Source organism: Eptatretus burgeri, chromosome 5 (genome assembly GCF_056783735.1).
Source record: "Eptatretus burgeri isolate ZD-2024b chromosome 5, Ebu_testis_v1, whole genome shotgun sequence".
In the NCBI taxonomy this organism is placed as follows: Eukaryota; Metazoa; Chordata; class Myxini; order Myxiniformes; family Myxinidae; genus Eptatretus; species Eptatretus burgeri.
Window position 1 is genome coordinate 45,448,699 of NC_140965.1, and position 23,238 is coordinate 45,471,936.

Here is a 23,238-nt window from a genome sequence, read left to right on the forward strand (position 1 = left end):
AAACATGATGCTGCCACCACCATGCTTGACAGTAGGAGGGATGGTGTTGACTGGTTGATGTGCTGTGTTAGGTTTGCACCAAATGTAACGCTTTGAATTGAGACCAAAAAGGTCAATTTTTGTCTCACCTGACCACAAAACGTTTCTCCACATGCCTGCAGTGTCATTAAGATGCTTTTTCGCAAAATCTATATGAGCTTTTAGATGCATCTTTTTCAGTAAAGGTTTCTTTCCTGCTACCTATGCATCGAGGCCATTTTTGTGAAGGGAACGGTTCATTGTTGATTGAACACTGACCCCCATCTCGGACATCGAGCCTCACAGATCTTTCAATGTCTTTGTTGGATTTACAGTGACATCTAGAACCAGTTTCCTGCTTGCCCGGCTGCCGAGTTTGGATCGGCGACCTGATCTGGGTGGAGTCTTGGTTGTATGATGTGTCTTCCAGTTTTTAATTGATTTCACCGTAATCAAAGGGATAATGAATAACTGAAATCATCTTATAACCCTCTCCTGAACGGTGCTTCTCCACCACTTTGTCTCACTTCTTTGGAAACCTCATTGGTCTTCATGTTTGCCTTGTTGGTTGACCAAGTGAGTTGCATCTTAAAACTCCTTCGATAAGTGGGGGAGCTTAATTTTTAAGTTAAACCACTGATTACATACAGGTGAAACCTATTACTTATTCTGTAACCTTTCAAACAAATAATTTGCTCCTGAAGTGATTTATGGTTAATTAGGCAAAGAGTTTGAATACAGTCCTTATATAACTGAGAATCATCTGATTTTTCTCTGTTAATCGAACTTATTCACATTTTATCTGCATTTTTTTTGAAGCTTTATCACTTTGGAGTAGTTTGTGAAGACTCCACATATCAAGTTTGATTTGAAAGAATCATGAAATAAGCTCAGGTGGCATCAAAATGTAAAAACCTTGTTGGGAGGTGAATACTTTTGCAGGTCACTGTAAAACTCCAAGCTGTGTGTGATGTCATTGATTGAGCAATCAAGTAGAACCTTACCTTCTGGAGACACCTTGTGATTGCCATAGGAAGACAGCAGCACATTTGTTTTTCGTAGGTTCTTCTGCACCAGAGGTTGTCGATAAATACTCCGAGGCAGCACATTTGCCTCTGTGCCAGTATCAAGCTTGAAATTTATGTCCTTGCTATTCACATCCAGCTTGGTAAGTTCACAGTTACCAATAAGCAATTCCCTTGAATCAGAGTTATCGCTGTGGACACCTCATTCGGCTTCTCAAGATGTGACTTTATGTGTGCATTTCCTTCCTGCGGTTTTTGCACATTCTGGAGAAATGATTTTTCACCATCACATGTGTGACAGGTTTTACAGAAGGACCATGCTTATGCCCACACTTTCAGAAGTTCGACAGCTGTGACACTTAATTTCCTGGTGACAGTTTCCTTGTCTGCCGAGAAACAGCATGTATAGACTTTTCATCAGCTGCAATTCTCCTTTCTTTCAACTGGCTTGCAGTTGTTTCACTACCACGGCAATATGGCAGTGCTTTGTGTAGTGTTAGATCATCAACATTTTTACGAAGAAGGTGCGCTTGCCGTTTCACATTGCTGATTCCAAACACCAAGTTATCACAAATCATAGCATCTGTAGGTTCTCTGTACTCAGTTATTATTATTATTATTATTAGTATTATTATTTTTTAATCATCATCTTCAAATATGTGACAAGCTGATCAATTATCTCCCCCTCATGCTGGGAGCGCTTCCAAAATATAAACTTCTCAAACAAGGTATTTTTCCAAGGCTTGCAGTAATATGCAAATTTCTTCAGGATATTTTCCAGTTTGTTGTTGTCTCCATCATCAAAATCAAAGGTGTTGAGCACTTCCAGTCCATCATCCGCAACACAATGAAGGAGAATCACGACTTGCACATCTTCCTTCTTGCTGTTGACCTCCGTATCCTTCAAGTACAACTTGAATCATTGTTATAATCGTTTCCAGTTTTCACTTGCATTTCCATCAAAATACATGGAATCCGGATGTTTATATTGTTCTATTCTCAATAGTTTACCACTACCACCATTTAAAATTCACAGCAAGAAATAAATAGGGAGATTTCAGTGCGATCCACTTGTTTACTGCACATCCAATATGGCACTAGCCCAGAAAAAAAACGCAGTGCCCTTGCCATGTACGGTGTGCTTGCCTTTGGCTACATTGCGCGAGTCCAAACAGTTAATCGAAAGGGAGAGTCTGCTCCCAAAGCGGAATTATACATACTGTATCATGCTTTGTGACATACTCCATGATACTTTGGATGAAGGCCTTATACAATGGCCTGCAAAAGTATTCAACCCCCTTCCAATAATGCCATATTTAGATGAATTATGTCGAAACAATTTTTCCAAATGAATCTTTTTATTAATAACTGAAGAGTTCAAACAAAACTGATTTATTTAGATTAAGGAGGTTACATATCAGGAATACCTGCAAAAAACATGTACAAATCAACATTCACTGGTTGTAAAAGTATTCAGCCCCTGAGGTCAGTACTTGGTGGAAGCACCTTTTGCAGCAATGACTGCTACGAGTCTTTTTGCGTCGGTCTCTATCAGCTTTGCGTAGTGAGATGGTGAAATATTTGCTCTTTCTGCCAAGTTTGATGGGGATCGTTGATGGACTGCAATCTTCAAGTCTCGCCATAAATGTTCAATTGGGTTCAAGCCAGGACTTTGGGCCACTGAAGAACATTAATTTTATTATTATTCAGTCACTTCAGTGTGGATTTATCTTTGTGCTTTGGATCATTGTCCTGCTGAATTGTGAATCTCCAACCCAGTTTCAGATTCATGGCTGACTCAAGCAGGTTTTCATCAAGGATTCTCCTGTACTTTGCGCTGTCCATTGTCCCTTATATCTTGAGCCCCGCTGATGAAAAGCAGCCCCATAATATGATGCTGTTACCACCTTACTTGACCATAGGGGTGGTGATGACGGTGATGTGCAGTGTTAGGCTTGTGCCAGTTTAACACTGAATTGAGACCAAAAAGTTCAATTTTTGTCTCATCTGACCACAAAACATTTCTCCACATACCTGCAGCATCATTAAGATGCTTTTTCACAAACTCCATGTGAGCTTTTAGATGCTTCTTTCTTGCCACCTGTTCATGGAGGCCAGCTTTGTGAAGGAAATGGGATATTGATTGATGAACACTAACCCCGATCTCAGACATAGAACAATGCAGATCTTTCAATGTCATTGTTGGATTTACAGTTGTACATCCCAAATCGGTTTCCTACTTGCCCGGCTTCTGTGTTTTGATGGGTGACCTCATCTGGGTCAAGTTTGGATGGTATATGATACGTCTTCCACTTCTTAATGATGGATTCCATCATACTCAAAGGTATAATGAGTGGGTTTGAAATGTTACCCTCTCCTGAATGGTGCTTCTCCACCACTACTTTGTCTGACTTCTTCCGAAAGTGATTTATGCTTAATTAGGCAAAAGGGTTTGAATACTTGTGCAACTGAGATCATGGTTTTGGATTGGGGATGATCTGAGATGGTGAACAGCTCTCTTGAAGACCCAGAGGGAAGAATGAGATTGAAGAGCATGTGGGCATTGGTTCCACAGGCAGGAAAAAAAGAAGAGCAAATAAGTGGACGTGAGTGGTGATCCTGGATTTTGGTAGTTTCACCAGAAGGGGGTTGATGGTGGACTGTCTGTGCCATGTAGAAACCTGAGGGATCAAAGCGTGGAAAGAGCAGAATGTGCAAGACCAGAAAGGAGGTGGTAGAAGACCACCAATCTCTCTGTGATGGTGAAGTTGTAGACCCATAGACTCAGCTTCATTGCGGGAGATTGCAATAATCTTGAAGGCCATTGCACGGCGTCACGCTGAGCAAGATGAGGCAGGGGAGCCAGCTCAGAGGTTATAAGCAGCATTCCATCAAGCTGCAGATGAAAGCCTTGTCGGTGGATAAGAGTTCAGTTGTGCTATGGAAGGACTTTCTTCAATGGAGGATGGCTAGTTGGCAGCTGGCTTTGGAGGAAACTTTAAAATGTGGTGTATTCAAGAAATATCATGGATATGAGTGTGGATGTTTTTCCCTAAAGCTCAATTTGCAGCAGATACATCATGCGAGATACAGATCGACACTCATTTTTCACCAGCAAGACATTCTTAATTCTACTTTAAGGCTCTGCAACTTGTGTCAGTATCAGAATGAAATATCACACATCAGAATGAGATTTGCCATCCTATTATCTTCATTTATTGGAAATGTACCACGTTTTGCTGCATTGGGATATTTAAATTTACCAACAAATTTTCAAATCACTTTGTATCGATTCCCTCCTGATCCAGCAAAAACAAAAAGAATGGGTGGTGAAAGTTTGACATTGATACTGGAAAGCGGGTCAAAATTTCTGTGAGGTAAGATTGATCCTATGTAACATTTTTCTGGAGCTTATATTACTCGATTACCCAATGCACATGAAGCGAATACTGGGGTTAAGCAATCACTCCATTGTCTGTCCTGTTTATGATTGAGGACCATCTTGATTTCAATTGATTGTTATATTTTTAACATGAATTGGAAAACGAACCTGTAGTTTAGCAGTACTTTGGTTTTGAATTTGTCTCAATTGCACATTACATGCTAAAAGAAGTGAAATGATTTTTCTTTTTTGTCTGTCTGCCTGGCAGTCAAGCCAAATTGAAAATCATTCCAAACAGGAAATTTATTGTTTTTAAATATATCATAAAGGACACAAACAACAGGTATGAATAACAAATGTAACGTGTTACATAAGGTGGTGAAAAGGCGCTGCATCAATGGCAGTAACCTTCCGATGGTTTGTTTTCTCCGACATTTTTAAAATCCTTATTTTATTTCAATGGAATTATATACAGGGTGTCCCAAAAAATAGACAACTTTTCATCTGCAAAGAGGATTGTCATAAGTCATAACATATATTTAAAAAAAAAGATATATGGCTGGATAGAAAGCTGAAAGGTTGAAGTTTATTGTACCAATGTCAAAATTGCCACCAAAATTTAAATTTTGGTATAGAATCGTCGTTTTCTTTTAGACCACATGTTCGACGTAGGCTCCACGTTGTCCGATCACTGCCTGCAAATGCGTTGTCACGTTCTCCATCACTTTGGGAAACGTTTCCTGAGGAATGTTCTGGATTTCTCGGTGGATGTTTTCCTTCAGCTGATCAAGAGTCTGAGGCCTCGGGTTTCCATAGATCCTGTCCTTGAGATACCCCCACAAGAAGAAGTCTGGAGGCGTAAGGTCAGGGGAATACGGTGGCCACTCAACGTCTTTGTAGAGGGAGATAAAGCGGCCCTCAAAATGTTGGTTGAGAAAACGCCTTGTTTCCCTGGCTATATGGGCCGGTGCCCCATCCTGCTGGAACCACTGGGTTCTCATCTGGATCAGGTTGTTTCTCCTACGGGCCTGAGTACGTAGCTCAGGCAGATAGAATTCCTGAATCATTTCGCGATAGTTCCTCTGGTTTACCGTGCAAGTGCGTCCCTGGTCATCTTCAAAGAAGTATGGACCAATTATCCCATACCAACCAACCGCCACCGACATGGTGACTTTGAGAACAGATCGAGGCACCAGTTCAGTTGATGCATTACCAGGATTTTCAGTTCCCCAGTACCGAAAGTTTTGCTTGTTTACCTCCTCGAACAAGTGAGCATGGCATTCGTCCATCATGTGAAGTTTTTTGAGGAAGTCTGTCTGCATCTTCCTCCAACTTTCCTGAGAACCAATTTGCAAAGTCTAGTCGTTTGCATTTCTGTTGATCAGTAAGCACCGTTTCCGTTTGAATTTTGTATGGAAAGGCATGAATGTCTTGGCGAAGGATCCTCTGAACGGTGCTCTTATTAATGTTTGTCTCAGCAGAAAGTCGTCGAATCGATTTTTTTGGACTCTGAACAACCGCCTGTCTCACCATTTCCACATTTTCTTCACTACGACCTGTCCTCTTCTGACCACTGTGACCCTTGTGAAGGTCACAGATTGTTCCCACATTGGTAAATTTGGCGATGGTGCACTTTATTTCCCACAAAGTTTGGTGCATGGCGCAAGTGGATACCGAAATGTCTCGAGTAAAGACGTTGCACCTGTATGACACTTCGTCTGGTGCCAAAGTTCAACCATTTTCGTCCGTTGTTGTTCGATCAGTCTTGGCATTTTTCTGGTTCTTGCTTGGTATCAAAATAAACTTCAGGGTCTCTGCAACAAGAAATGAAGCATTAGTGACAAAATTGTTGCTTTTTTAGGATCAAACGAAGCATTTTAAAAGTTGTATATTTTTTGGGGACACCCTATATACTGTAGAACACAAATCGCCTTTCTGGCACTTTCAAAATCCTTCCAGTTAGCAGTATTTAGACAAAATATTACGGCATTTTACGTTGTCACGACAAATTAAATTTGGCGCTTGTAGACCCTGCCCATGTCCTTTTTTTTCTCAAGACTGTGCAGGGTAAGGTATTCTGTGAACTATTTTTCATAAAGTTTCTTTTTTTTGTGTGTTCACTCTGGAGAGGCTCATTTCGTTGAGGTGAGAATGGAAAGCATCATACTGATGAACTAAAAACGAAATTGCTGCCCGACCATGTTTGCCTTCAAGCTTCCTCCTAAATTATGAAAAACACCATATTCAAAAAATAAATAACTCTTGATCAGATTTATGGCTCAGTAAGAAAATATGAACTGAATATTTTTGGTGGAAAAGATGTTTTCAGATAATGGTATTATCTGAAATAATCACTTGGTCATTTTAATATATTTTAATTGTTACACTTTGTCTGCTGTATAATCAATTTAAACCCTCATGTGTTTTCATATCTGAAAATTGCTCATCTTTTGAAGAAGTGACTGTGCAATAACTCCTCAGGAAAATAAATTACCTGCTTGAGAGACAAGAAATCCACAAGATTCGAACAAGGAATTCGAACAAATAAAGGAAACTATCTACGCAATCTAACGAGCTTTTCCTGAGAAGCAAAAAGGCGAGTCAGGTCTTTGAGTAAAATTCTGAAACCCAAAAGGAGGCATGAAACGAAGATTTCTGAAATGTTGTTGCGTCAACGGCTCAACAAACATAAAGTTCATTGCAACGGGAGGTTTGAAATCCCGTGATGTACCGAACAGTATTAAGTCCTGTGGAGACGTTCCGAATTCTGGTGGACTATGCACGTGCAGTTGAGACACGAGAACCTGAAAGCTTTTGTTGAAATCAACATGTTTATTTTCTGGAACCAGAGAGAGAAAGAGAAAGAGAAAGAGAAAGCGAAAGAGAAAGAGAAAGAGAAAGAGAGAACCAGAACCAGTGGATGGTGATTGCAAGGAGATGGCAAGTTGGGATGGGAGGAAGGCAATGCAATTAATAAATAATTAATTGTATACAGTGAAGTAAAAAATGAATCCAGAGAAACTGAAGCGCCTCACTGTGGATTCAACCATAGACGGGAAAGGGACAAAACTGGGGAACTCCACCCAGGTGGTAGTGGGTGGAAGGATGGGCGCAGAGCAGCGATGAGCAAGCCATGAGATGAGCAGGATGATGAGACAAAGGCACATGGGCAGGGAGACGAGTGGGACAAGGGAGGAACGACGAAAAGGCAGGCAGGACGACCTCTCCTCAGCAGTCTTTTCTCCTGTTTTACCTCGAACCTCACGAACCTCAGATGCACCGTACCGCTTGATTAGCTCCTCCCTCTTATCCCCGGGCAAGGCTCCACCCCTTGAAGGCATCTATAGCTCCGCCCCTCCTCTCTTGCACTGTCTCCCGGTGTCCCTGGTAGATGTTCACAAAGGGGTTATACGTGCAATTTCCTTAACTTTGATCCCAAATGGATTATTATGATGCACATTCAAACAAGACGATCCTTAAGTTGATGTGTCCCTACTTACTACATCGGGATTGGCTAACTACTCGTACACAGATCGTGCTCCTCTATACCTTCATATCTGTTCTATAGTGATATCTAAACCCTTCCCCATCCCCCACCTCCAAATGTAACAATATTCTCGACAGATCAACTGATGGTTTTGGGTCACAGTCAACATGAGGGAAACGTGGTGAAAAAGCACAATGAAAAGATCATGCAACGACCATCTACCTTGTAGAGCTTGTGCATTATCAACTACATCTTTCACAGAAATCAACCTTTGCTAGTATTAATGACTGAGAGGAAGAATGGAACTGGTTTTATTTCAGACTGGAATTGTTGAGGAAATCTGACTTCATGTAGCTAAAAGTGCAGGCCATGAAAACTGAATAAAGGGAATGATGTTTTTCCCTTCAGATGAAATGTTTTTGAAAGCAGAGATGGATTATGATGGCAGTCATGCTTTTCTTGGTGATGTAACTCAAACCAGAATAAGGGAAATGATCTAGTTACTCGTATTTTAGTGTTCATGTTGGCAGGCTTCATCACCAGGCGGATGCAATAATATCTGATCCATTTCACTGGTAACTCAGTTGATGGAACCCATTTCAACCATAATATTTGTAAATCATTGGACTGCAAGTATTGGCAGCTAGTAATCACATGGGAAGTGCAAATCAAGATTTGTGGAGGAGTTTTGCTATTGTACACCGCAGCGAATCTTTAATTGATAAACAAAATTTGACATTCTTGTGATGCAGCTTTGTATCTTTACCGTATTTGCGAAGTTCCTCATGTCATTCTTAATTTGCAGGCTTTGTTTGGTAAATGGAAACCAGATCACTTTATCAGATATTAGAAAGTTCAACTTACCATTAGGAAATGTGTATAGAACCTGTAGAGATGTTTGCAGCCTATCAGAAAAATAAGGATCTGCAACTAGCATCTAAATTAGGTGAGTCTCTTAAACTTATACATTTTGTAAAAATGAGGCCTTCATCCTTCAATTGATTAAATAGCCTCATGGTCAAGTCGAGTCCAATGCTTGGTACTTCTTTGGTTATATTCTGTATTATCTGGCTTGAGATAGGCTGTTGGGTGTAAGAGGTGACAGATGTTTACTTACACCAGCATGGTTTTTAGTTAATCACGAAATAGTTTCACCTCGTGTCTAGCAAACATCCTCTCATGAATCAGAGCAAAATTATTGCGGCAGTCTTTGAGGAAAATGTCTCGCTTACAAAGTTGCAAATGTGTATTCAAGGATATTAAAATTGGACAACGGAATCAGTTGTGCTGTCACCCACTTCAGTGTCCATATTCAAGAAGAGCTTCTTGACAAAGGACCCATTTATTCTTCAATCTCGGATCATGCAAAACTGTCTTGAGAATCTATTCAGCTATGTTCATCAAAAAAAAAAAAAAAAAAAAAAAAAAAAAAATATATATATATATATATATATATATATATATATATATATATATATATATATATATATATATAATATTAGGGTGTTTCACTCATGGTGGTAAAAAAATGAATTTGTTGAAAGTTGTCAGAAGGGGTGTCCCCTTGTTTCTTATGACCCATAAATATTTTAGGCAAATATTTGGTTTGATTCGTCAATATTTACTGGTCCCACAGTTGGACAAGATTCCACATTTCAAGTGAAACTTCAAAAAAATCAAATGGAGGAGAAGACAAAAAATTGCAATGAACGTTTATTGAACTGAAAATTAACAAAAAAATTTATGAAAAAGAAATGTAGAACAATTATGCAAGTAGAGCAGGGCAATCAAATCGTTGGGCTCAAGGAGCATGAGGGAACTTAGCAGTCACTCCAGCCTTTGTTCTCTTGACGGTCTTGCCGTCATGATGAACAACTTTGAGGAGGAACTGCTTCTGCTGCTTGTCTTCGGTTGGGGCTTGGAGTTTTTTGTATCAATGCCACTCCTCTCTCTGCTGCATCATTGGTGACCTGCAGGCCTCGGACGGTGGCTCGAGTTCGTGGATCTTGCAAAACATCTTCCACGTTATGGGTAGTGACCATCCTCCCAGCAAAGATCCCAATGGCCTCTAGTGTTCGCCCTGTTACCAATTTGGAAAGACCGTCAGGGAGAGTGAAGTTCTTCTTTTCAAGTCTCTTGAGTGCTTTCGAGGTTGCTGGACGGCTTAGGTTCTTGACCATGGCCGCCCGGTCATCGGGAGACACTCGTTCGTCGAAGGCTAGGGCCACTCCTTGCTCTGAGAGGTACCAGAGGTGCCTTTGGAGGGCCTTCTCTGCCGTTGACCCGAGTTCTCTATCCACAATCATCTGGAGAATCGCCCAAGAACTCCAGGTCATTCTTCGGTGCACAGTTTGGGACAGCTGCCTCATGCCAGAATCCGACGTAAATGAGACTGACGAAACGGGCCTGTCGTCAGACTCCGCGTTTTTCTGAACTCGTCAGCTCCAGTTGTTGCAAAAACAGGGCAATCTTCAGGATATAAATAGCCTTTGCCATCCATCTCGCCTGATGGTAGACTCCAGGGGCCCTAAATCGAGGCAGATCTCCGCTCCATCCTCCTAGGTAGAGAAGAGAGAGCTGATGGAGTTCGAGATAGTCCTCTCTTGGGTGGGCTGCATCATGGATGACTCTCCTGAGGAAGTCTATCATCTTCAGCCTTTGTGATTCGCTCCACTCATCCAGGGGTTGTTCGTTGCTGAGGGTACCGGCAGATGTCTTGTCCAAGACGTCCCATTTTCCTCGGAATCGTTTGAAGAGGGGAATGTCGGGACCTGGGGGAGAGCCGAAGAGGAGTTCATAGGTGTTCTTCAGTACCACCTTGTGAATGTGATGTCGGCATGCCAGCCAAAGAAGAGGTCTTCCAAGGGACTGTTCAATTATGGTGCAGGCTCCGCTAATCATGCCACTGTTGGACGCAGTCGTATCAAATGAGAGACCGATGATCTTGTCAGCAATCTGATACGTGTCCAGCAGCCGAAGAACGGTATCTGCTATCGACATATCAACATAGCGGTGTTGCTATCGACATATCGGTGTTGCTATCGACATATCGATATGCAACTATCAACATAGCTGAATAAGGGAACCTGTATGTTGTGCGCAATTGAATTCCAAATTCGTAACAATATTTAAAAGTTCATGATTGACGCTCTCAAAAGGCACCATACATGTGCTCAGTATTTAAGGAGATCCGGATCTTGTGGAAACAAGAGCTGAGGCCAAGAGATTAAGGTTTTGTCTTCACAAAAAGAAGAACAAGAAGAAGATGAACAACGCCGAGCTCTCTATGAGCAGCGTTCGCTACGCGAGACGCTGCTAAAAACGTCAACATACCATTCAAAAATGTGCGACCTGTTAACACGGTCCCATTTCGCTAAGATTTTGCATGAAGCACTTTTTATAGGAAAGGTTCAAAGGCAAACCTGTGCTGATAAAATTATTGCACTTCAGAAAAAATGAAACACCCTAATATATATATATATATATATATATATATATATATATATATATATATATATATATATATATATATATATATATATATATATATATATATATATATATATATATATATACGTATATCCAGTATCCTCGATTCCTCACCAATCGAGTTAAAAATGTCCCAAACATGATAATTGTGGGTTGGTTCCTAAAGCATCCCACCTTTTTGGAGTTTACACAAATTCACTTTGCGAAGCTGAAATGGCGAGAGTCCTCCCACCTTTCAGGTTATGGTGTTTCACAGATAGAAAAACAAGATCAGCATTGTGTGATGTGTCTTGAGAGTGAATGTGCAAGTGTTGAATTTGATGGATGCTTGCATATGAAGAAAATTGAAGATGTATAAAATAATGAATATGGCTATCTTGCATCTGTCAAGTATCGAAAGAAGTACAATATGGCTGGCTATCTTACATATTGAAATGGAAGACCAAGAAGGAATTAAAGGACAAAGATAGAGGGACAAAAAATAATGAAGGGAACATTTCATTCAAAAGTAGCAAGTCTGAAGCTTTGTTTTCTTGCTATACGATTAAGGAGTGGTGTTAGATTTTGTGGTGTGAGACTGAAAATATATGCAAAGACATAGAGATCTTCACAAAGAGACCATCAGTAAAACAAAACCTGGTGGGAAGCTTGACAGCAAGAGCATGGAAATGTGTAAGACAGTGAAGAATCTAATGAGGAGAATTGAGTATCATGATGTTGAATGAATGTTTGTGTCGTTGATGTGTAATCTATATTCCACATTTATAGCTGTCCACTGGGGGAGGTTGTGTGTATGTGTGTGTGTGTGTGTGTGTGTGTGTGTGTGTGTGTGTGTGTGTGTGTGTGTGTGTGTGTGTGTGTGTGTGTGTGTGTGTGTGTGTGTGTGTGTGTGTGTGTGTGTGTGTGTGTGTGTGTGTGTGTGTGTGTGAGTGAGAGTCATGCTTTTTTGTGGAGTGTGATGCACCAAAACGATCGTCATGATCTCCTGAGTTGATTAGGCTGATTAACTACAAAAATCCAGAAGAATTCCAATGTTTTAAATGCATGCCATGTCAAGGTGTATGAATCAGCTTATTGGTCCTTCTACAGCAGGGCATTCTAATCACAAAATAAATAACTAAAAGAGTGATAACATTGTCACAAGCATATGTTGATTAATTGGGTGGTCGCTAGACTACCGTTATTCTCAGGTTTTCTGTCTGTCTGTATGTATGTAATGGACAGCTCTGGAGGCCAGAGAAGTCAACCAATTTTGATGAAACTTAACTGGTAGGTTCATACCAGGATCTCATTGTATGCTTTTGAGCACCGTTGCTATGGACGCCACCGTTGCCCAGCAACGGGACTTTGAAATTTTTGAAAAAATCCGAAAAATGTTTTTATATTTATATTTTTTTTCGACAATCAAAAATCAACTTCCGCGATTTTATGCAGACTATAATCAACCTCTTTGTCCAAAATTTTCAGTCCGATCCGTCAAAAACTGTACGACTACTATGCAATTATATAGCGACCACCATGTCACCTACCGGCTTGTGTGTTAACTATTAATAATAATGAGTGTATAACTCTACCCTGGCCCAAATGCATCTGGGCTTGGTGAAAGGCAAGCTAACACTCAAGCAGTAAAGCAGGCGGGTGTGCTACAAGACCGTGAAGACCAATGAAAATTTGATATAATGGACGAACAGGCTCATTGGTATGATATTTAAAAAGGGGGTATACACATTTTAATGTTGTTTTTTGGTTGTTCGCATGATTTTCTCATCACAGTTCACCTTGCTAACAAGATACTGCAGTTCAAGGCTTCATTAACTTTAACGTATGCTCCTATACAGATTGGTGCCTATGATAAATAGGTAGCCAAACTCTGTCAACACCTAGTTTATTTTGAGCAGCAACGTTCTATTCACAGAGGCACCAAGACAGGTCACCACAATGACAGACTCAGCATCCATCAGTCACAGTCACTGACACTGTCCTTCTACAAGTTCAGCTGTAGTGGAAATGACTTGCAATAATGTATCAGTCTTCAACCAGATTCACATCCAAAATGTATTACACAATTGGTGACTTCATAATATGATTATTATCGATATGACTACTACTGTTGTTATAGTTGAGGGCAAGTTGAAAAAAATCATATCTGCTTTTGAAGTTGAAAGACTAACAACAAAAAAGAGGTTTTAAAGAAGTTTTATAATTTGCAGCAATAAAACATGTCTGCAGCAAACTTGATGGATTATTCACAAGTCTCAATGATACGTTCATATGAATAAAGTTCGGCATTGTCTTGCATTCTGGATTTCTAGGACAAGACTACAACTTCCTGAAGATGGAGCCGGGTGAGGTGGACTCCTTGGGCGAATCTTACGACTTTGACAGCATAATGCACTATGCACGCAACACGTTCTCCCGGTCCGTACATTTTGCTGATTTTTTTTTCTTTCATTGCATTGTTTCAGCAGTTAAGTCAGTTTCATAGATTGTTTTGTCCGCAACACGTTCTCCCGGTCCGTACATTTTGCTGATTTTTTTTTCTTTCATTGCATTGTTTCAGCAGTTAAGTCAGTTACATAGATTGTTTTGTTCGCAACACGTTCTCCCAGTCCGTACATTTTGCTGATTTTTTTTTTCTTTCATTACATTGTTTCAGCAGTTAATTCAGTTACATAGATTGTTTTGTCCTGTGCTTGCCATTGCTTCTGTCAGTATCCATTTTTGGAGTTGTCTTCATTATGATTAACTTAGGGCATTTTATTGCATGCTTTTCCTTTGTGAACCATCGAGTTGGAAATAATGTGATGCTGACATCACAGCTGGATGTAGAATTTTTAGGATGCAAGTCTGTCCTTGGTATGTATGCAGTATTTATCATGCTGTGAAGTTTTTGGCTGCTTTTCCTTCTGTTTACAATTATTATTTCATTTCATTTATTGCAGATTAGAAGATAAGTTTTGTTTTTGCCATTTTGCAAAATCTGAACTTGTTCAAGCCAATATTGTTAATTGTTGGTTCTTTCTTTACTTTTTCTTTTAAAAATAATTGTTGTTGCAGTTTTTTTTTTTTTTTTGTATACCTTGGTCGAGGCTCGTATGAGAGCAAACACACAACTCACAGCAAGGAGGCATGAGACAAGAGGGGCGGGAGTGGAAGGGACAAAACATTGGGGAACAGACACATTAGGTGAACTGTGGAAGGGAGAGGGATGGGGATGGGACGGGGAACATGGCGAAGAGAAGATGGACATTACAGGGACTTTCAGGAAGGAAAGCAGGAGAATTGAAGGAAGTGGGCTTGGGTGGATTATCGGGGGTAGAAAAGATCGAGGATTTGGATGGGGGAAGATAAGAGGTGGTGGTGAACAGCTGTTTTGAAAGCCTGGAGGGAAGAATGGGAAAGAATAGAGTGAGGAAGTTTATTCCAAAGAAGGGAAAAAAAGGCAGTTGAGGTGTGCCTTTCATTATCTGCAAGGTAGAGAAAGGTGATGCATAATAGCATCATTCTATGCAGAACTTTTGCTTCTTTTCATCACTTGTATTGTTTCATTCAAATATCTTTGCTTGTTTTGGACAAAAATAATAGGAGGCATTACTTTTCACCATGCCCTCGTACAAATTGTGCAAATTGTTCTTTGCATTATAAAGAATGCTTTATTGAAGGAAATATTCAGCTGGAAATGTTAGAAATAAATGGTGCTGTAATTTTTTATTTTTTTTCAACGGGCATTTTTCCCTGCCCTGTCCCAAGTGCTTTGGAAGCACAGTTGGAAAAAAGCAGGATTGATGTATTGCTTAGAAAAATTGATAAATCTCACATGAAGGGTGCGATGCAGATTGTGGAAGCAAGTTTACTTTGCATTATACGTTCTGAGCTGACCTGGATTTTAGTCCGGTGAGCTTATGTGATCAAGCAGTGTCTGTAAGTCAGTTAGTCGTAAACACTTCAGTCATTATCGCTTGAACCAAACACAATTTTAATGAAACTTGGCCACAAGCTTCATATGTGATGCCTAACTAAAGGCCCGGTCACACCTTGACGTTTTAGCCAACGTATGCCGATTTTTGAATTTTTTTTTCTAAAACGCTGGCACACGTTGAATACGTTATGGGTAAGTTTTGATAACATTGAGAGCACGCTGAAAAACACTGCCATACGTCGTTGTACGCTGGCTTTAAATGTTGTACTTTTCGGTTGTCCTCAAATTTTTTCATGCTTGAAATTTCACGACGTATGCCGGCGTATGACTCACACGTTCCGCTACGCTGGCCACAAGTTGTATGCACGGTCTGCGATCGTTGACAGACGTCAACACATGCTACTTGTATGTTAATCATAAGTTGAGACATGCCGAGGTAATGTTTAGCGTACCCGAAACTTATTTCTAACCTATGATTAACGTGTTGTTGGCACGTTACGCGATCGTTGCCACACATCGACAGACGTTACTTTTAAGTTACTCATAGGCTGAAAGACGTCGGTATAATGGATCGTCCTTGCGTCAGCGTCCACGGCCACGGCCAGGACACTTATTTGCAGCATTCTTCAAACTTTTCTTCGGCATGACGAGGATGTTCACACTTCGATGTCTAGCTTGGCTATGATTCCAATTGTCCATCGGCAGCGTCTATTTAGAATAGTCGAGTTTGAGCGTTTTAACACGTTCAGAAGAAACGCTTCAAATTTCCAAACCCCAGCATCAAAAAACAAAGGCGAGTGACAGCAATTTAAATCGTTCATTGTAAACAATGAAAATAGTTGAGTGGTACCGTTTAAAAGTCGTTGAGTGTAAAAAAAATCCAATTGTTGAGCGCAAGCGTCTACTTTCAATAGTGGAGATGCAGCCATTTAAATCGTTGAGTTTATCATTTAAATCGTTAAATCGTTAAACGCAAGGACGATCCATCATAACCCACACCCTCCCCCTCACACTCACCTACTACTGCCAACATGAACAAACTAATACTAATACTAATACTAATACTGATACTGATCCTGTTACTGCTGACATGGACATCGACTCAAAAAGGACTCGAAACACTGTTGGGTTCCCCTTTTATGAGCAGCATTTTTATATACCAATTCCCAAAACCGCTGGGAACACGTCTTTATATGGCAGTTGTAAGCTAGAAACACGTTCATTTTTTTTTTTTTTTGTCGACCGGAAGACGTCATTGGAATACGTCTACATACGTCGATGTGTGTTGGGACTACGTAAAGAATTGGTTCAAAGCACGTCAAACATAAGTTAGAAATAAGTTTCGCGTAAAAAAGACATTACCGCGACGTGTTTCGACTTATGAGTAGCTTATAAGTAGCGTTTGTGGACGTGTGTAAGCGTCCACATATCGTGTGTACAACTTATCCCCATCGCATGCGGAACGTGTGTCATACGCCAAGTACGTCGTAAAATTTTGAACATGTTTAAAATTTCTTGACGTACTCTACTTACTACGACGTATGATAGCGTACTTTAGCATTCTACTCACGTATACCAAACTTACTCATACCGTATTTGACGTGCCCCAACGTTTTAGACACATTTTCTTAGGTCGGCATACGCTGGCAAGATCGCCAAGGTGTGACCGCGATGTTGACACTTCCATTTCTACGGCAGTTATGATTCGAATCGTTGTGCGTCAGCCTTTTAATAGGCTACGTCACGACATCGTCGGCGATGCGTGCAACACGCTATGCCTAAGTTAGACTATCGTTGGGCATCGGTTGTGTAGGCCGACAAGAGGTTCAGCATTCGTTGGTATAAGTTATCTATAACACAACGAAACGTTCTGTGTCCGTTACCAATGCGTTATACATAAGACCAAGTCGCTATGAATACGTCCGAATCTTTAAAAAAAAAACATCAAAAGTTCAACGTAAGCCAGCGTTTTACATACATTTTAATACGTTGCCATCGCTGGCTAAAACGTCAAGGTGTGACCGGGCCTTAAGGTGCGTTAACCGCATCAAAATATGTGCTCATTGAGGGGGTCAAAGGGGGGGGGGAGGGGGTTGACCCCTTTAAAGTTGGTATTTGCTCTCTTCTCTGAAACTACAGACATGATTTCGATTAAATTTGACCACAACCTTCACCACCTGTGATGTATCAATGTATCAAAATTTGTTCACAGCATTAAAAAAAAAAAAAATCAGGATCTGAGGGGGGTTTGCGGAGGGTTTAAGTGACTGTTGCTCCTTACTCAGGTGTAACTTCAGGACCTGTGGTCCTATTTTTTTTCCTTCAGCAGGTCTTTGTCGTGAGTTAAGTTGCAGCATCACACAAAAGGTTTGACAAAACAAAAGTCGATATCAGTAATTATCCTCTCCCTTTCATGGTCCTCATTTTCATCTCATGGCAACATGCTTAAAGAGTTTATCTATCATGTATATGGTAGTTAACCACCACTTGACTACTCGTAATTTTTTAATTGATAAAAAAACTATCTTTAAACATCGATTAAGGCCCTGTCACACCTTGACGATTTAGCCAACGTATGCCTGACGTATGCAAAATTGGGCTAAAACGCCGGCACACGTCGAATACGTTATGGGTAAGTTTGTAAACGTTAAGAGCACGCTGAAAAACACTGCCATACGTTGTAGTATGCTGGCTTTCATCGTTATACTTTGCGGTTGTCCTCAAATTTTAGCATGCTTGAAATTTTACGACGTATGCCAGCGTATGACTCACACATTCCGCTACGCTGGCCATAAGTTGTAGGCACATTATGCGATCGTTGACACACGTCGACACACATTACTTGTAAGTTACTTATAAGTCGAAACACGTCGAGGTAATGATTAGCGTACCCGAAACTTATTTATAACCTATGAGTAACGTGTTGAAGGCACGTTACACGATCGTTGACACACGTCGAGGCACGTTATGCGATCGTTAACACACGCCGAGGCATGTTACTTGTAAGTTACTCATAAGTCGAAACACGTCGAGGTAATGCTTAGCGTACCCAAAACTTATTTCTAACCTATGAGTAACGTGCTTTGAACCTATGTGTAACGTACCTCCAACGCATATTGACGAATGTAGACGTATTTGATTGACGTCTTCCGGACGACCACAGAACTTCCTGAATGTGTTTCTAATTTACAGCTACCGTATAATGGCATATTGGCAGCGTTTAAAAAAAAAAACAAGAACAACAACAACTTCAGATATTTCGTCACGTACAGTTACGTTACATCCGATTGCCTCTTCATTTTGCTCATGTCTTATTCTTAGTTCCTCCTCTGTGAATATTTTCTGTTTGAGGATATTGTCACGTTGACATTGAAACTTAAAAGCAAATGTCCGAATATATTTTAAAATTTGTGATAGACTAAAAAAAAAAAAAAAATTAAAAAAACAACAACTTAGATATTTCGTCATGTGCCTTCACGGAGCCAAGGAGAAAAAAAGAAAATGTGCCTTGACGGAGAAAATACGTTTCGGGTATGCTAAACATTACCTCGACGTGTTTCGACTTGTGAGTAACTTACAAGGAACTTGTGTCGACGTGTGTCAACGATCGCATATCGTGCCTACAACTTATTCCAAGCGTAGCGGAACGTGTGAGTCATACGGCGAGTACGTCGTAAAATTTTCAGCATGATTGAAATTTCACGACGTACTAAACGTACCACGAAATATGACAACGTACTTCATCGTTTTTCAGCGTGCCCTTAACGTATACACAACTTACCCATACCGTATTCGACGTGTGCCAGCGTTTTAGACACATTTTTCATAGGTCGGCATACGCTGGCTAAATCGTCAAGGTGTGACTGCGTGGATAGATGCGGATAGATAGAATCGGCGTGCGGCAGGTTTGTAACAGGCTACGCCACAAGTTCGTCGGCGATACATGCAGCGCGCTATGCCGAAGTTAAACTATCGTTTGGCATAGCTTGTGAACGCCGACAACAGGCTGAGCATTCGTTGGTATAAGTTATCGATAATACAATGAAACATTCTGTGCCCGTTACTAATATGTTATGCATACGACCAACACGTTTTGAATACGACCAAAACTTTTTAAAAAAACATCAAAATTTCATAAATCATCAAAAAAATTTCATAAAAAACATCAAAAAACATCAACGTTTTACATACATTTTTATACGTTGTCATTGCTGGCGAAATCGTCAAGGTGTGACAGCACCTTTAATGACTGCCTGTGAATATCTGCAAACTGCAGCAACAAGCTTGTCCAAGCTGCCTGAGCCGAGCGTACATGCAGGGGAAATGTCATGAAACCTGAGGCTTTACAACCAGTTATATGAAAACTTAACTATTTGTGATGATGCATGTGAAATGTTTGTGAAGGCAATTGGCACGATCACATTTATGACTTCTCATGTCACTAAAGACTTGTTTAAATGGGTTCAACAAACTTCCCTTATTGCTTTTTGTGTAGTATTTTGCTTTTTATCTTTGGGCATCTGCAAACGTGGGAATTTTAAAATGTGACATTAATTTCCTTTTTTAAACTCAACATTTCACATTTAAGGGCAATTTTTTTTTTTTATTCTGAATGTTTTGATTAATCTCTTGACACTTTATTTTGTCAGAGTGCAATGACTGGCTGTGTCCTTTTGATAGACGTTTTGCTTTGATGGTAAAACATTAAATTCAAATCAAGTTTATTCAACAATTTTATTTTTCTCATTGTTAAATTAGTTAACCTTGTTTTGAGTACATAAGCATTTTTAGATCACAATGTCAGAACACAAAGTGTCCATTTTACTTTGGAAACAGTTTCTTTTTTCCAACCAATTATTTTTAATCCTCATTTTTGTTGCTGTCACTTTATCAAAACCACTTTTTAATAAATGTGCATACTTCCAATTGTTTTTTGTTCAAAACAAAAAATATGCAATGCAATGAGGGATTGGGTTTATGCTATTTTGTTTGCATCAGCCCTGAATGTGAATAATGACTAACATTTTTGTGTAGCCTGGTTAATAAGTCCAAGGTGTGCTCTCACGGTATTTCAGAGGAATCTTCCTGGACACTATCCTACCACGGCACGATGACAACGGCGTGCGGCCTGCTATTGGACAACGCACACGCCTAAGTCAGGGTGATATCGCACAGGCACGCAAGCTGTACCGCTGCCCAGGTGAAACCTTAAAAGTTGTTTTGCACTTCCATGTGGGCCTTAGCCTGTGGACCGACACGTGCATTTACACATCTATAGGTTTACTTGGATAAACACTTTTAAAATGATACTGATTGACTATGAATGGCCAAATGTAAATCAAAATCTTATCCACAATACTTGTTGCAATTAGTAACCTTTTCATGTTATTTTGACAAGCTAAAGTATTACAGTAGATTTACCATTTCCTTTTAGGGATCAAGCATTTTAGAGGTATGATAATCATGAATCCTTTTTCACTATAAACATGTCACCTGGTTAAGTCAACCAATTTTGTCAAGCAATGATATGAGGTCAAGGCTAATGAGGTTCATATTGACAGTCCCTTTCCCTTGATGAGTTAGCCTTGCTTTATCCTTCCTTAATAGTGTTGCCTTAATAGCCTGCAGGGAGGTACACATAGATCTCAAAAGCAGCACATTGACCTTATTTAAAGTCCTCACACTGCAATTCATTCCAACAGTAGCAAACATTGCAACCAGTCTTTATTTTTTTATCCCCACAGTCTGTGAGCGTGAATAAATAAGGTATATTGTTTGAAATCTGGCAGAATAGAAAACATTCGTTGGCCAGGATTTGTTTTTGATGTGCTCAGTCATTTCATCAAACAGTTAGTATTGTGAGCACAATTGCTTTGTTTGGGCAGGTGTGGGCATGGCACAAATACCTTTAGGCCTTTTAAGTCTTTGCCAGAAGTATCCTTTGAAGAATGTGAATAAGGTGATTAACAACTTCGCGTAGAGCTAGAAAATTGGTTTGATTCTGTCTGCCAAACATTTTTTTCATAACCTGAGCCCATGGCGTTTAAATTCCATGCCGAATGAAGTTTAATTCTGTTGATTTACCCTTTGTATTTATCTTTGAATATGTAAAGCAGCATACCGTTGCGAATTAAAACTCTCTTGGGCAGAATTTGGTTTAAAAGCTGTCAGAGATTACTTCAAGAGTTGACCATCCTTGGGAGCAGTATTTCTGTGACTATCTATCCAACGATGTTGTGTCTACTTGGATCCATTCAGCAACCACTACAGAACTGGGAGTTCAGAAAAGATCTCGGCGCAGTGCTTGTTGAAGCTGGAATGCACTTTGAATCCTGACTTGACTCGACTTGACTTGACTGAGAATGTTATTGTAAAAGATGTCTGTACATGCTCAACAATCTGTTGTGCTGATATCTTCTGAAGAAAACCCGTGCATTGCTCACGCATTTTACTTGGATTGTTTATTTAGTCATAGCTTAGGCATATGATTTGGCAAGTATTTTACAGCAACAACAGCTTGTATAACTGGATAAAAATCATGCAAATACATGTTTTTCAGCATCATCTTAGAACATGTGATTGGGTATAAAATAGAGCAGAGAGATTTACTATCTGTGCGTCTTGGTCAGTGCCATCATGAACCTATAAATACACATGAAGAGTAAAACCAACATTGGCGCTTGAAAAGAACACTGCTATAATGAAATTTATTTGCAGTGTTAATGAAAAATTGCACTGTCATCCGGTGCAATATTCAACAATTTTTTGTGAGATGGTCAGATGAATCATCACGTGCACTTGCATCACGTGCACTTGCATCAATATGGTGTTAGTAGGATCACAACCTTTGGGTTATTCCGAATTGTTTGTTTTCATTTTGGGTTATTCTGATGTGATAGTAGGCATGTGTGCATTATTACCCACCAACTGGGATGCTGATATGTTTCTAATTTTGTCCCATTTCAAAAGACTCTTCCATCAGAGTGTGTGGTTTCATAATTTAACTTGTACAAAGTCCACTGTGCTTTGGCGAACAGGTTGAACTGTAATACACAATCACTCTTCACTCATACTGGGTCATCTAAGAACAAAAGCTTGCAAGACAATAAGATGCACTGCAACCAAATTGTATTTGGCAACATCCTATCCAATAATTATTTCATTTTCGACTATAACATCTGGGAGAAGGATTTTAAATTTCTGAGTTTGCCTGTACTTTTTTGGCATGTTTACAAATGGAATTGTTCATGGATGTTAATCTTTATTTATTTGTGAAGCAGTATCACTTTGATTTGTCGACATTGCTTTCAAAATTCTACTGTGGCTTAATTTTCATCTTATTTTGCAAACTTGTATGTCCAGATAAGTTTTAGAGTTTGAAGTCATTTGTCTTGCAGGTGTCTTGATAATGCAAGTTAGTAATCATTCTCCTGAGAATAAGATGCACTTCCACACCCTCTGGTGTTCATTGTTATATTTTATTTATTTATTTATTTATTTTGCCTTTGTCAATCTCGGTGATTGTTTTTTGCTTTTGTCAACTCTTGCCATGCCTTACTTGTAGTTCTGGAGATTTGGGTTGGTCTTTTTGGTGTTCCAATCTGAATACCGTATGCAGCTCATAAAGTGTGCTACATTGATATAATGCACATTGTTTGAATTTGCTGACCTCCCACATTCACACTGAAATTGGTTGTTTGTTTTATTTGTGAGCATATGCATAGTTGACAAGGAGTCAATAACTAGTTAAGTTGTTTTGCACCAATTTCTGGGGGGCAGAGTTGTACTGCTTAGCCAATGCCCCCTTGTAGTTTTGGGCAGGAATTTTGGAATTTGGTCACGATGCTGGTGATACCTTGCCGAGCCTTCATCAAAAAACACCGTGGAATATTTTCAGTGTCCAACAACTAATGCTTGT

General features: G+C 39.9%; 1 protein-coding gene across 1 annotated transcript in view; it reads left to right on the plus strand.

Annotated features, from left to right (window-relative positions):
• The window catches only part of TLL2 (tolloid like 2), a 245,338-nt gene that overhangs the window by 133,290 nt on the left and 88,810 nt on the right, over positions 1-23,238 (plus strand). The window contains exons 8-9 of the mRNA XM_085881680.1: positions 13,714-13,819; positions 20,396-20,520. Coding sequence (XP_085737806.1) covers positions 13,714-13,819; positions 20,396-20,520 — 231 coding nt within the window. The remainder of the gene's footprint in view (positions 1-13,713; positions 13,820-20,395; positions 20,521-23,238) is intronic.